Below are 15,391 nucleotides of genomic sequence, written 5' to 3' on the forward strand. Positions count from 1 at the left end.
ACCAGGCACTGTTCGAATACGCATAAGCAATAGTATGACCTTTGTAATTCTGAAATCAGCATTTTCAGAATGTATGCACTGGTGAGCAGAGTTATTTGATTTTAACTTTACTGTTTGATCTAGTCTTCATTGAGATCTGTTGTAAGAATGATTGTTTGCAACCAAAGGGCCAATTAGATAATTTTATTAGAATTGTCTGAGGTAAAGTATGTAAACACACCTTTTAGTTAGCTAATCAAAAATATTTTAGTGAAGTGTAGTATAAAAATGATTTCAGGAATCCTAGTAAACATACAGGTGAGTTCTTGCCTTGCACATAAAAGTGGCCTTGAAATTTCAGGCAGGGAGTAGGATTTGTAAGTGTCAAAACTATGTTACCATAATGGCCTGCAATAATAATTTTGTCATATATAGGTAAGTGGTGAAGTGACAAAAAATTAATGGAAAATGGTATAGGTTAATAAAGATTAGCAAAATTGTGAAAAATTCTGGAATGACCTAGAAAAGCAGAATTTATTATACAAAAATGTCTAAGTGCAGTGCAAGAACATGTACTTTAATATGTGGCCACATCTTATATGCAGATCCTTCATCCTCTCTTATCTATATGCTGTTTCTTCTGGGTTTTCAACTACTTTTAACCTTTAAAAAAAAAAAACAAAAAACAACATCAAGTCATTATGGACAGCACAACTAAGAAGTGTACTTGCTGTGCAGTGCCAATCAGAAAAGTTAATAAGATGTTAGGCTGCATTAAGAAGGAGACAGAGAATAAATAGGAAAAGATAACATATTCTTTTATGTATGCTGATATTCCAAACTCACCTTGAATAGTGAATTCAATTTACATTGAATTATCTCAAAACAAGGGGCTGTAAAAACGTAACTGCCCCCAAAAAGGAATTCATTAAAGTTATGAGTGAGTGAGGTAATCACATTAGGAAGGAGCAAAATTTCCAGGGCTATTTAAAATGGAAAGATGGTGAAGAAACAGTAGAAATATAGGTAGAAGAATGCAATTGTATAGAGAAAACTTGATTCAAGGGTGACCTAATCAGTAATGCTGGTTGTACCTTCTTATAATAATAGAACAAAGGAGCTGTATAATTGCTTTCTGCGATTAGGCAGTAGCTTCATAATGTTCAAAAGTAGATCCTTTCTCTTTCTGTAATGAAAAATTAACTTGTGGAACGCAATGATGCAAGAAATTGAGCAAACAGCTTAGTGTGATTCAAGAATGTATTGCAGTGCCAAGAGGCAATAAGAAAAGGCTATGCAATCACACAGAATAAAATAAAACAACAGAAGTCATCAATCCTAATGCTATTAACCATAAGCTATTCATGTTCCAGCATTCTTCCTGCTTCATTATCACCGCAGTTGTGCTTTGAAGAGACAGTATCCTCACAATATTGGTAAAACCAGAATAGTAGATTAAACACTACCTCTCTGAAACAGTATCCTGAGCTTTAACCATCAGTCTATTCCCACCTGTCATCTCCTAGATTCCTAAGAGTGGAGACCACTAACCTAAAACCACCGTGTCCTGCTTGCATATGCTGATGCTTGAATGCACTCTTTGCCTATCTTCCCATGTTCCCCATAGGGAAAACTGTATTTGGGACCATCCACACATATTACTGTAGGTTGTTACGTAGTATTGTTTTCTTGGTTGCATTTAGGGGTAGTAGTGTAGGAAATTTTAAAATTTCAACAGTATTATAACACACTGCATGTTTTTTTGTCAGGCAAAGAGATCATCAGATATCACTTGCCCGTTTCCCCACGTAGGTCTCTTTGGTGGAAGCTGGTCCCATCAGGGGTCCACAGAGCTCCATCATTTGCACTCTCCCTCCCCAAGTACGGGGGCTGTGAAGGTCCCTGTTTCTCAGCTAAGATACACATAAGAAAGGGTCCTTGCACAGTTGCATTAAGATCAGGAAGAAAGAATTTATCTGATAAGTGTGCCAACAATATGAATGAGGGTATGTAGGAGGAGATTCGTAACACAGAGTTGAATGCAGAGCATGTAATTCAGGGGCTATTGGTTGCTATGGAGTTCAACTGAAGTAGAAAGTGCAGGCAAAAAAAAAAAATCATAATACTTGTGTATAGAAATAGGCAGAAATGTAACACGATGAATATTTTTATATCTTTAAGAAAGCCTTAGAGAGGCAATTTTCAGATGAGAAAAGAATAAATTGATGCAGTTTCTTTCTGCAGGCTGGCCCATTTCCCCTTCACTGGCAATGGCAGAGGCAGCCAGCTCACTCCAAGGAGGAATTCAGAGCCAGCCGGATATCTGTGGATGACTGGCCTCCATTCAGTTATAAGCTAAACAGTGAATTTCTAATACTGTTAAACACAGCTCAGATCTCATCTTAACCTACTTCATTCTTTGCACCCAGTGGACTAAGCACTTCCAAAGAGGGGGGAAGGCAGAACCAAAACCACTACACTTATTTATCCTGTCTGTTATCTTGGATGCAAAATTACTTGTGAATTTTATTTTTATGCTCACACAGATGCTGTGGGGTAAAGCTTGCTATCTTTTCCTTACAGAAGAGTAGAGATGCCTGTCTGAAGCTGAAGCACTGGAGCACCCTAAGATAACTACACTAGATGTGATGGAAGAATAATTTAGAACAGTGATGCAACTTGTGTTTTACATAGTAGGAGTTTTATGTTCATGTTCTGCTTTTACAAAAAAATAAAAAATAAAAAAATCAGTTACTTAACTTTTGCATAATAAAGAAAGGGTTTGTGCCCTGCAAAACAAGAAAAAAAATCTCATACTGTTGAGTAAGAATTTCTCCAGTTTGTGTGCTGGTGAAATATTCACATTTTTGCAGATAATGACTTCAAATAGCTTTGAATTGTTCTGCAAAGAAAGCTACACAATGGCTGGTCAAAATATTTGTTGTGAACATTTGCTGTGCATGTAATCCATTTACTTGGTGAATTTTAGACAAGTCCTGCTAATTTCTGTGCACATACACACTATTCACATCTCAGATGAGACAAACAAGCACTTTTCAGCACATGAGTCAGCTGTGAGCCCCTCTGTTCAGCTGTTCATCTTCTCTGGTGTAGGATTAGTTAAGTGAGTCATTATATTTATTCATGATTCTTCATTTTGCAGTTATTTCCCCCTAGTTATTCTCCAGCCAGGGGCTGCCCCAAGTCCTGTACAGTACATACACAGGGCCTTTCTTCACCAAAAGGTCATCACATGTAAAGATCAGGTCCTGTAGTGGCTGGACTGACTGCCATCTCCCTCCACTGCCAGGGAGGTAGGGCATCTATTCATGAACTGCAGTTTGAGTTGAGACATGATCCCCCAAGTTCTTGTTTGTATGTCAGCAATCAGTGATTTTCTGAATTAAGTTTTAAAATTTTTAAATACTTAAGTGGAAAAACAAACAAACAAACAAAAAAAACATATTTTCTGAGAACACGTTGGAAGCTGAAGCTTTCTTATCAGTACTTCATGAGCAAAAAAAAGAGAACTTAATCTGCTGAAATAAATACCTTTGTATGAACCAATGCATAAATTGGCTTCAAAAAACAACACTGACTAGATTCCAAGTTCTTTTTTGTGAATACTACATCTTGGCCATGTGTGGGAGCAATTCAAAATATTCCTTTTTGGGTCCTCCCTCCTTCACCAGCATTGATCTATGGTGTTGTTCATGTTTCCCTTTTTAAACATTTCCTTACAGCATCTTCAGCTTTGATTAGCTCAGATAATTTGGGGTAACCTGAACATGTTTTTCTGGTCCTTCTTCTTTCCAATTCATCTTTTGCATTTTACTCCCAGTAGGTGTACTCCTGGCAGGATAGTGCTAGTTCCTCCTGTGACTAGAAGCTAGGCATACATTTCTGCTCTCCACTGGTGATTTATTGTGTGGGGAGAGAACAAAGCAAGATGTGGTCTCTTACCTGATTTGTATCTATGCCATTTTTGCAGCATGCTAAATGCTATTCTGTTATTCTCAGCCATAGCATATTTGTGAGCTATACTATACCATCTTCTCCTCTTAGGTGTTCAGCAAACTCATGAAAATAGTTTTGTACTACTTTGTCTTTTGTTAGCTTATGTTAACTATGATGGTGTAACAAATTCGTAACAAATTCACTTCTTTGATACATTTAAAAGGTGATAAATTCATTGATTTGGTATCCCAAGCCAGTCTGTAACAAGTAAAGAAATCCCTTTAATCTACATTTGCATTTAACTAAGCCAGCTTTTAAGAATTTTGAGTTAAGTATTACAGGGGAGAGGCTTGTACTGCATACTCAGTTAGGGACATCAAGCCAAGTTGTCTGCAACTGACAAAATAATGACACTGGTCCAAACTTTGTTAGCTTACTGTCTTGTGGGACACACAGGATTTTTAGTGGCAGTTTGTTTTGCTTACTACCAGGCAATCTCAGTGGCTTCAGCTGCCAGTACTTCTGTGAGTTTATAATTTTAACCATCTGAATAATCCAATTATCTTAACTAGCATGCTTAAAACAGAACCTGTGCTGAACTGTTTAGAGAGACTAATGTCAAAAACCTTTACTAATGCTGTCTTCTCAGACATTTCTTGCAGTGTGTCTTTTTTGACTTATTTTCCAGCAGTCCCTCACCTTTATTTTCCAGGTATCTCTTCAAAATGGCTGGTGGCAGAGACATGCAAATAGATCATTTAATTTCCCTGCAATGTCTTTATCCCCTTTAATTGTTCCCATTGCACCCTGGTACTCCACTGAGCCTTTTGACTCTCTCACAGCCTGCTTACGGCTCTTATAATTAAGTAATTTCTTCTTATTTATTTTCATGTTATGCCTTTGGCTAATCTCTCCACCAAATCCCTCAGCTAAACCATTTTCCTTTTTGTTTTACATTATTGGGCCTTACCCCTAGCTTCTGTTGGGCTAACTTCCCATATTCCAAAGGATATTTGAAGAGCCTCTTTTGTGGTACCTTCCCATTCAGCCAAGGCAGATATGCCATTTCCCTCTTTTCTCCCTTTTGTCATTCAGGGGCATGTGCAACTCTTTTGTAACTCATTAGTGGCTCACTTCAGCAGGCTCCATGCTGAATCTTTACAGCACCTTACACATTTCCTTTTGTGCAATAGTAATTTATTTCCTTTTTTTTTTTTTTTTTTTTTTTTTGTGGTGAGAGAGTTAAACTGGAGTGGGGTAGAGAAGTTGGGGAAGGGAAGGGAACATTAAGCAAAGGAACAAAAGAGATGGACTAATAGAAAGTGGTTCTGTGTTCATGCACAGAAAACGATTTGGATGCAAATCAGTCACACAGCTGAATGACTTGTCTCAAAGGCTTGAGATTAGGGAGCAGAGGGCCTCAAGTGGCACTCTGATTTCTATCCGGTCCCTGCGTTCACAAAACAGTGGTCCTGCAAGCAGCCCACCTGGAGGACTTCTGTGCTGTTTCCATGTCTCTTTGTATTCATCTGAAAAAAAAAAGTCTTTGTGTTGACTTTGAGTCTATTTCGTACACCATGTCTTAAAACTGCAAATATAGGGAGGCAGACAGGGATCTAGGCAGGACACAGACTGGTTATTTGCATGCTAAGGAAACTGGGTGCTGTGTCTCCCAGTATCTCCACTGAAAGTACAGGGAAGTACAGGTGAATAGTTGCTTGATGACCCAGTAATTTATGTAGACATCTAAAAAAATTTGGAATTCCTAACTGCGGTGTCTAAGAGGAAGATTTTGCTCAGTCAAATATTTTGTTGTTATTTAGAGTTTAAGTGGATTACACAGATATGCATTTTATGCACCATTTCCATACTCCTTTGCTGAAATCTTTATGCAGCCTTTAAAAGCATCAGAGGTAGAAGGGTCATGAATATGAGATTTAATATTTATTAAGAAAACTCCTTTCCACAAATGAAGGATGAAACCATTTCTGATTGCATTATGAACCTATTTTCACACCCTCAGTAAAAGCAAGTATTTGGTTTATTTTAATATTTACAAATGTGGGGTTAAATTGAGCTGGATTAGTCCATCTTCCCCAGTCTAGCCATAAAGCCCGTCCATGAACGATGACATAATTCTTTGTTGACACCAACGAGAGAGTGAAGAAGGCTGGTATGTGTATGAGGACACTTCTGTAGCCACTGCACACCTCTGAGAGCTTCCTTGGGAATGTCCTTGTGGAAGGCAGACCTCCTTGAAAAGGGGTGCAGGGATAGAATAAGGTGACATAAATTTAGTAGAGAGGCAATTGCTTTTCTTGTCACAGAAAGCATAGTATTTTGAAGCTGCTGCTTGAAAGTCATCACCCACTTCAGCTGGGCAGTATTATATGTATGTAACATTTTTTTGAAGTAAATTTAAACTAAAAATAAATGACAGTTGTCAATCCAATTGGTATTCCTTCACCTTATGTTGTTAAGGAAAGTACTTCTTCAGTTTGCCTGTCTAGCACAGCTTCTCCATGCTGTTTGAAAAGGTTCGGGATTGTACTTGGGCACCAACAAAGTTAAGTATCTTTGAGCCCTCTATATATTGCAAGTTGCCTCAGCAATTATACTTTGGACAAGCTTCTAACTTATACAGAAAGTCAAAGTTCAGAAACATCTTTTTCAACAGAACATGCCTTTAGAGAAGGAATGCACATTTTCACTCAAGACTTGTTGAGAGAAAAAAAGAAAGATTAAGAAAAACAATCAACATTTACCTCCAATAGAAATTTGTAATGTGTTGCTGTTCAGGGGTAGAGGTCTTGATGGTGGAGAAGTTTGTTTTGACTACATATAGCTTTCTTCTCAGGCAGGATTTGAAAAAAAACTCTCCTGGAGGCTCAGATGGTTTGTTTTAAATTAAAGAAAAGTGCAGAAAAGTATTAAATGAAAATCTCTGTGGGAGAACATGGTGTGAGACTTCCTTATAATAGACAGTTTCAGTTTTCAGGCCTCATCAAAATTTGAGAATTAAGCAGAGATGAAACAGTGCGTTATGATTTCATTTTAGATATGGATAAGCTGCACTTTTTGAAGCTTTCCTTGCTTGTTGCTGTCTGAAAGAAACTGTTTGTAAATCATCTCAGTGAGAAGGACAGATGACAAAAGTGCCTGATTCAGTTTACCCAGGTGTAAATATAGAATAAGTTACTAAAGTTGCCAACTTACACCTTTGCAAAATGCCTAAGATGGAAGAAGAGACCTGCCCAGGCTTCTCAGTACAGACTTTCAGGAAAGCATCTCAACATTTTCTTCTGTCACTTGCTATCTCCTTCTTGACCTTGGAGGTTTCTAATTATTCTGCCAATGCTGAGAGAAGCCTTGCAGCCAGCCTTTTGGTAGCTGCTAATTGATAAATTGTTTCCATTTTGAGTGGATGCAGTTATTTTTCATGTTGTATTTGGCTCTCAGAAATAAGGCAACAGATAAACTTTGTTGCGCAAAGCCTTGGATCATTCCCTCCACTCAAGCAGGAAACCAGGCAGTCTATTTGTAACCACACCATTTATATTAATATTGTACTGACTTATTTCTTGTTTTGATTTTCCTTTTTATAGTGAAAAGAATAAAAACTAACAAAAAAACAGGTAGAGTATTTCCAAAGGAGCAGGGATTTAAATTGATAGCCTGAATCCATTTCATTTTGCCACAGACAAATACTTTTCCCAAAGTAGCTTAGCTAAAATCTATTGTAAGGTATGCCAGAAGGATCAAAAAGATTTGATTCGGGGTTTATTTTATCCACCAGTGAACGGGACTTATCACATCAAACAGAGGAATGTGAGATTTGGAGACAGAACGCTTTAGTGACGCCTCTGAAATAACTCTTTTCAAAAAGAATTCCACTAGAATAAATCCCTGTCCCTTGCACATACCCTATCCACAGCAGAGCTGTGTATCTTGAGGTTTGAAGATAACTGCAACCATTGATTTTTTTTTTTTTTTTTTTTTTTTTAAATTCTTTGTCTTTAGGAACTCCTTCATAGATATCCTTCGGGCTATCCTCCTGTCCTTGGAAGTGCTCATCGAAGATCAGGAGCTTCAGATAAATGGCTTCATTCTAATTATAGATTGGAGCAACTTCTCCTTCAAGCAAGCCTCTAAACTTACGCCATCTATCCTTAAACTGGCCATTGAAGGGTTGCAGGTAGGTGGTGGGTAACGTGCTTGCATCTTTCGTTACTACAGCCAGTGATCCATACCTCAGCAGGCACTGGGCAGGGTGCAGAGGTGGTAGGAGAAAATAATCCAGAACCCTTTTGTGTCTGATTCATTTGCAGCGTAGATTATTATTCAGATGTTTCATTTTTGCTGTCTTTTGCTTTTATTTCATCTGGAAATCACTGTAAGTAGTATGTGCATTCCTTATTGCAGCATTAAGAAAGATGTTTAGAGATTTGAGGTTTAATCCATCAGAGAAATCGGGGGGATTAAAATCCAGCAGCATCTGCCTCCTGGAGCATGCAGTCCACATGCAAGCACAACTACATGCAGAGAGGGGGTTGCAGGAGAAGAGAAAGGTTCCCTTAGCAGATGGAAGTGTGCTGTCTTATTGTCTGTGTGGATTCATTTGAGTCGGAGGGAAATGAGGGAGAGGGAGGACAGGCTCCCTGTTGTGCCCTCATTCTGACCACTTTAATTTGTCACACAGAATCCTGTCACATTATGGTTCAGACTGTTCAGGGTCTGCACAGCTCCTGAGCTAAATAGGAGCAAGCTAAAACCATGTGCTGTTTCAGGAGAGGTGGAAAGTGAGGGCAAGGTAACTGGGGTCTGACGGAGCCACCTGAAGATGCGCGTAGGCTGTGGTGCTCAGGGTGAACTTCCACTTTTTCCACTAGAGTCCAATCCCATCTCTGCTGATGGACCTGAGCTGGATTTTTAGACTTGAAGTAGTCTGACACAACCTTATTAATTGTAGATGTTTGATAGAGTCACAGGACTATTCAGGTTGGAAGGACCTCTGAAGGTCATCACATCCAACACCCTGCTTGAAGGAGGGTCTGACCTCAATCTTAAACCAGGTAGTTCAAGGACCCCGTCATGTAGTTGCATATCTAAAAGACGAGATTTTATAAGTTATTGTGCTTCCATTTTATTTGTAGTCCTTTGCAGGAATCCTACAGTCATAAATATCACAGAAATAATCTTTCCTGGTGTGCATATTTTAACTTTAACTCATATACTAGAAAGAACAATTTGTCCAACTAATTTTTTGACTAACAAATTACCTATAATTAGATCACAGTTGTCTCTACTTTATGTTATTATTCAAAAATGAGGTAGAAAAGTCTGCCAGTAAATTTAATCCTCTGTTCTCCTTTGTGGGGAATTTTCAGCTATTCTAACAAATTAGGAAGTCAAGCTGTGCAATTAGTCCCTAGAAGGATAATACCTTATCTTCTCCTGCGGCTGCTATCACTTCATCTGCCTTTGCAGAGTAACATTCTGTGGTTTAAAAAAAGTCTCCATGCAGAAGGAAGAGAAAGACAAATAACATTCATAAAGAAATCAACTGTCAGCAAGGTGTTTTTGTGCCTGTTCAATTTGTTGCACTCTCAGCTCTCCAGTAAGAGGCCAGTCCAGTCTTTATCCCATCAGATTTCTGGCCATGGCACTGTCAGGTTGTCTCCCTGCTGCATGGCAATGAGGGGACATGTCCACCTCACGGAGCAGTGGAACAGATAGCTATTCCTTCCAGACATAGTTTCTTCTACTGTCCCTGTTCATAGGTTTTTTCTTCATCATCCCCAGAAGGAGTTTACCTCGAGAGAGCCCCCAGCTTTTTTGTAGTTGATGGCGACACTATGTTTCTGGAAGTACCAGCTGAAAGTACCAAAGTTGATCTTGCAATGACGTCATTAGTCCAACATCCTGTGCTGGGCAATTGAAGGAAGTTACTTTTTTTCTGGTGGTGTCTGGGTATTTCACTTCTCATTTAAAGTCATATTACTGTCATCTTCTGCATGTTAAGCAGAAATATAATTGTCTGTCTAAAAAGTACAAATTGAGATGTGTCCCCGACTTTGCTAACCCCTGGCTAGTTGTAGGAGTTGTGAATGCTGCACTCCAATTTACAAGATTTGGAAGCAAGTCATTCATACTTATAAAACACAGACATAACAAGCAATGGAAATTTATTTCATTTTATTTTAATTTAATTTTTGGATCTCATGGCTGGTATTGAAGTACCTTCAGTATGACTTTGTTTTATTATTATTTTAAAAGAGCTGACACTATACTAATGTAAAATTTACTTAAAATGTAGTTGAAATGCAGGCAAGACCTACATGCAGAAAAGAAGAATCACAATAAGAGTTTCGCTGGAGGTCATTGAAGGTAGAATGGTCAGGTGCTGCTCTCGTGAGGTGATGATGTCTGAAACAGATCAAGGTTGTTTTAGCTCCTTGTTATTTCTCAGTGCCATGTCATTTTGCATGTACAGATGCTCAGAGAACCAGACTACATGACCATCCGTGTTCTTTCTATGAAGAAATTTTGGGCCATAATAAGTCTTACAAAAGTCTATTGAAGTGGTTGGAAGGAAAATTAACTCTCTTTACAAGTCTGTAAATGCTCAGGAAGATGAAATATTAGTTACATCACCACTTGGCCTGGAAGCACTTCTTGCTCAATACTACTCTTAATTCTGTTTAAATTTCTGTATATGCTTCACCACACAAGCTAGTTCATTATAACTCAACAGGGCACCTATTCTGTTTCTCAGTTATGTTATTTAATGACCTAAAAGTAGCTTAATGTCTCTACTTTAAACAACAGTTGTTCAGATGCTAAGTATATACTTGTACAGTATGGCAATCCTCATTATGCTACAGCAGTGCAAGGACAAATGTGTTCTCAGTGCCTAAGCCATCTCTGATTAATGAGCTCTGCTCTTTTATCACTAGGCAATTGCTACTGTATGCTTTGACCTCACACATACTCCTTCCTAGACCTCAGTGATCTTTTGAATTTTAACACATTAAAGAGAAGTTGATCATGTGGACATAAAGGTGGGAAAAGAGAAATCAATATATTTTGCAAATAACTTGATGAATTTTGAATCCTGATCTTTATTCTTTTCATGTGAACAGCATTTCCCCTTCACAGCATATTTTTCCCCTCTGTTCTTTTCATCTGTGAAGTTATCATGCTGATCTTGTAATTATCCTATCATTGTATATAAAATTTAACTGTGACTTAAGAGACTGATCTTTCAGCATTTTGTACAACAAATTAGGAGTATAAGAGTCTAAAAGCCAAGCCAAGAAACCCATGCTGCAATCATGAAACCAATAAAACAGGTAGAACATGGTCACTACAATCCTTTCCTATGCAGTATGTTTGCTACTGACCACTGGTTTGAAAACCTCTAATAAACATGAGAATTAGGGCTGAACTGTAAGTGCTACACTGAGTATGGTCTGGATGTGCAGTGAAGCCCAGACTTTTTTTTTCCTAAATGATGGTTTGTTTTTGCTTAGAGGATGTAGTTGTTTGTCTCCAGACAGGACTTGTGACTTTAGGGTGCTCCTATCAATGAGTATAGAGAAACACCACTTCTTCCTTTTCCAACACCGGTGTTACATACTACAGCTTGTGTAAACACATACACGTATCCAGACAGTAATCCCTCAGCTAGTTCTCTGAGTTGAAATGCAGCAAATTCTCCAACAGCATCCAGAAATATCCCAAAATTTTCAAAACATTCAGTACAAGCTGTGATCTCACCTTTGATGAAAACAAAACCAAAAGTCCATGAGCCACCAAGACTCATCTCAGCAGCTTACAGCACAAATCAGCAAGCTGGATTCAGAAATGGAGGTCAGTTTGACACTCCAGTGTACCTAGTACTGCCTAACAAAAAGACTAACTTGCCTCACAGCTGACTCAAGGTACTGAAACAAGTAGAATGAATGGTTATATCTTAGTCCCTTCCCTTCTCTCCTCTCCTTTCCTCTCCTTCTCTTTCTTCCTTCCTTCCTGTCTCTTTCTTTTTCTGATAAGCCTATAAAATGCAACTGTTATACTGTATGCAAAGACAGTGACTCTTAAAAAAAAACACTGTGTTTACTTTGTGTCAATGGTGACTGACTGCAAGAGTGATCTTTATTTCCATATTCAATAGTGCTTAGATTAGTTTTACAATCATTGCAGCTAATTAGAAGTATCAACAGGGAACAGGGAATAACCAAGATCAGCAAACAGGACTTTGCCCCAATTTTTCATTGATTATAGCCTGACGGAAGCTATGACCAACAACATCCATTAGGAGATCTATTAAACCTTTTTTTTTTTTTTAATTATCTTTAGTTTGTCATCGTCTAGTGAAAATTGGACACTGGTATTTCTGAAAGGAGAGAGAGATAAAAGGAAATAAGATGATGCTTGAACATGTTAATCAGATATTGGTGCTGATAAAATTCCAAAAAAAAAAAAAAAAATCAAATAAGGGAAAGATTGTATAAGCTTCTCTCAGAAAATTAATGTTTAAGTTTCATTTGTCCAGAATAGCACTGATGCAGACATCAAGTCAGATGATCAAGCTAGCACATTTTTTTGGACATTATTGGACATCAGAATTTTATGAAACTTTTTTTATCTTTAATATAAGCTATATATATTTTTTTTTAAGATTTTTTTTTTAAATTCCGTCCTACTGTGATTATATGAGATTGAGATTGTCAGCTAAATTATAGCAGCAGATTACTTGTCTCTTGACACTATCTTCTACAATCAAATATTTTTCATGTTGTGTGTGCTTCAGAAGGAAGAAGTAAAATATAAAATATATTAAAATGCAGACTTGAATGCAGGACTTACAGGAAAAAAAATTATAGACCAATGTCATGACAAAGGTGTAATTTGTTTGCTTCTTGAATTGTTTTTCTAAATCTTAGAGCTAATAAAACTTTTCCAGTGACAATATTTTTTTTCCTAGAACAATGTTATTTTTTTCAAAACAGAAGTATTATGTTGATATATGTTTATTTCAAAATATGCTTGCCTCAAAAAATTTCTGGAAAAATATCTGGAAATATGTTTGTTTCAATGATTTCCATCTGGAAATTCAATATATTTAATATTCCATTTCATTATGAGTGGCAAGAAGCTCTTGAGTTATTTCTTGTTTGTTACCAGTTACTGTTTATTTAAAGTCTTTCTGAGATTATAGAATAGCATTTCAGATCACCACAGCCTGGGTTAATATGTATGACCATATCTTTGATATGGTCTAACAGGGGATCTGAACAGAGCCCAGGCAATGCTCGTGCACCTGGAGACCTTGTCAGACCCTCTACCCTGGAAGTTTGGTTTTTCCTTCACCCGCCCAGACCCTGAAGCAAAGAACTGACTCCTCTGTCCATGCTTATACACATTTATACTCCGAAAACTGGGGTGTGACCTCATAGATGGTCTTAGTACTTCCAGCTGAATTCTTTAAGAATCATGTGAAAGAGGCAGGCTATGAGAGGCCTTACATAGTAAGTATAAGAAACAACTAGTCTTTATAGTTTCTGAACATAGTACTGCTGTTATCTGAAAGCTTAGAGTGAGAACCTACATCATAACAAACTGCAGAACATTCTAAAAAGACTTATTCTATCTCAGCCTTTCCATAGGAATGTGTAGTGTAGGGAGAAGTTTGTCTATACTATAAACCTATGATGCTGTTATGTCTCATCAAGTATCTGTAACAGGCTGTATTAACAGAAAGATGCAGGGCTGTCTGACATCGCCTACCAAAGGCAAAGCAGCTCAAATCCTCGGTAATAGAAGATGGGCAAGTTAAACTACATGTGGACACGTATACGCTAGCCTGGACAAGGACAAATAAAAACTCATAGAATGGTTTGGGTTGGAAGGGACCTTAAAAATCATCTAGTTCCAAACCTCCTCCCATAGGCAGAGACGCCACCCACTCGATCAGGCTGCTCAGGGCCTCATCTAACCTGGCCTTGAACATCTCCAGGGATGGGGCATCCACAGCTTCTACGGGCAACCTGTTCCAGTGCCTCACCACCTTCAGAGTGAAGAAATTCTTCCTAACCTTTAATCTAAATCTCCCCTCTTTTAGTTTAAAACCATCCCCCTTGTCCTGTCATTATCTGATTGAGCAAAAAGTTGCTCTCCATGTATTTATAAGCCCTCTTTAAGTACTGAAAAGCCACAAGGAAGTCATCTGGAGCCATCTCTTCTTCAGGCTGAACATCCCCAGCTCTCTCAGCCATTCTTCACAGGAGAGGTGCTTTGGCCCTCTGATCATCTTTGTGGCCCTCCTCTGGACCCACTCCAACACCTCAACATCCTTCTTGTGCTGGGGGCCCCAGAATCTTATCATCTAGTGTAAAAATCAACATAGACTATAAAACAGTATCTCAGAGAGACTAAACGCAGACTCAGACATAACCCATTCATTAGTTCTGCTTCTCCCCAGTCTTTCAGGCTGAAAATCTGAAAGACAAAAATCAACAGGTAGCTGAGACCAGTTTCTCAGCGGTGTAACTCGGGGCTCTGTGTACATCTGTGAAGTAATGCTGATTTATGCAGCTGAGAGTCAGCCCTCTTTTGCCTTCCCCTGCTAGAAAGATACATCAAGGAACACTAGTTTTATTTTTTACTTTTTATATTCAGGATTTAAAGACTTGAAAAAAAAAAACGGAAATCTTTACATCTTGGATTTTGTACAAAAGCCTTGCCATTATCTTTCCTAGGAGAGGGAAAATTGAGGGAAAAGGGATTTTCTAGACTGGACCCTAGCAGATGAACAAGTGTTTCTTGAGTAGTGGCCTACCAAGGGCAGACACTTTCTTCAGAATATAAGAGCAGGATTTTCCCATGCCATAATCATAGCGTGCTTATATGCCAAAAATGCATGTTGTAGCTTCCCAGACATCTCTAGAGTTCCTGCCAATAACTCAAGCTTCTGTTTATAGAGGTAGGATTAGCTATATGAATGTGGTTTTACCTACAAAGGAAGATAAATATGCTCTGTGAAGAAAACAGTGTACTCCTCCCAGTAAATCACTGAACTGTTTCTGAAAAGACAATGCCAAGATCTAATGAAGTTCATCATCTGGAAAATGCCTACAGATTAGAATTTAACAGATGCTATAAAATGCAGTGGGATTCTTTGCTTCCCAAACATCTGTAGCAAAGAAAGTTTCTTGATTTCACATCTACTACATGTATGAAATGTCTGCATATTTACACAGATAATTGGATGAAACCATTTGTAATACAAGCACATAAAAACATACCATTTTTTTCCATTAAATGATTTCTCATAAATTTCAAAATCTATTCTCCACTTGCTTTTTTTTTTTTCGCAATTAGAATGAGCTTCATGTTAGAGCCCTCTGCTGAACTGCTAAGCACGAAGTCACAGCTAATGATGAGCACTTAG

At 38.1% G+C, this 15,391-nt stretch overlaps 1 protein-coding gene across 1 annotated transcript in view; it reads left to right on the top strand.

Annotated features, from left to right (window-relative positions):
- Positions 1–15,391, top strand: part of CLVS1 (clavesin 1) — a 93,232-nt gene that overhangs the window by 19,749 nt on the left and 58,092 nt on the right. Inside the window, 1 exon segment of the mRNA XM_035553200.1 lies at positions 7,957–8,131. Coding sequence (XP_035409093.1) covers positions 7,957–8,131 — 175 coding nt within the window.

Source organism: Cygnus atratus, chromosome 2 (assembly GCF_013377495.2).
Source record: "Cygnus atratus isolate AKBS03 ecotype Queensland, Australia chromosome 2, CAtr_DNAZoo_HiC_assembly, whole genome shotgun sequence".
Taxonomy (NCBI): domain Eukaryota; kingdom Metazoa; phylum Chordata; class Aves; order Anseriformes; family Anatidae; genus Cygnus; species Cygnus atratus.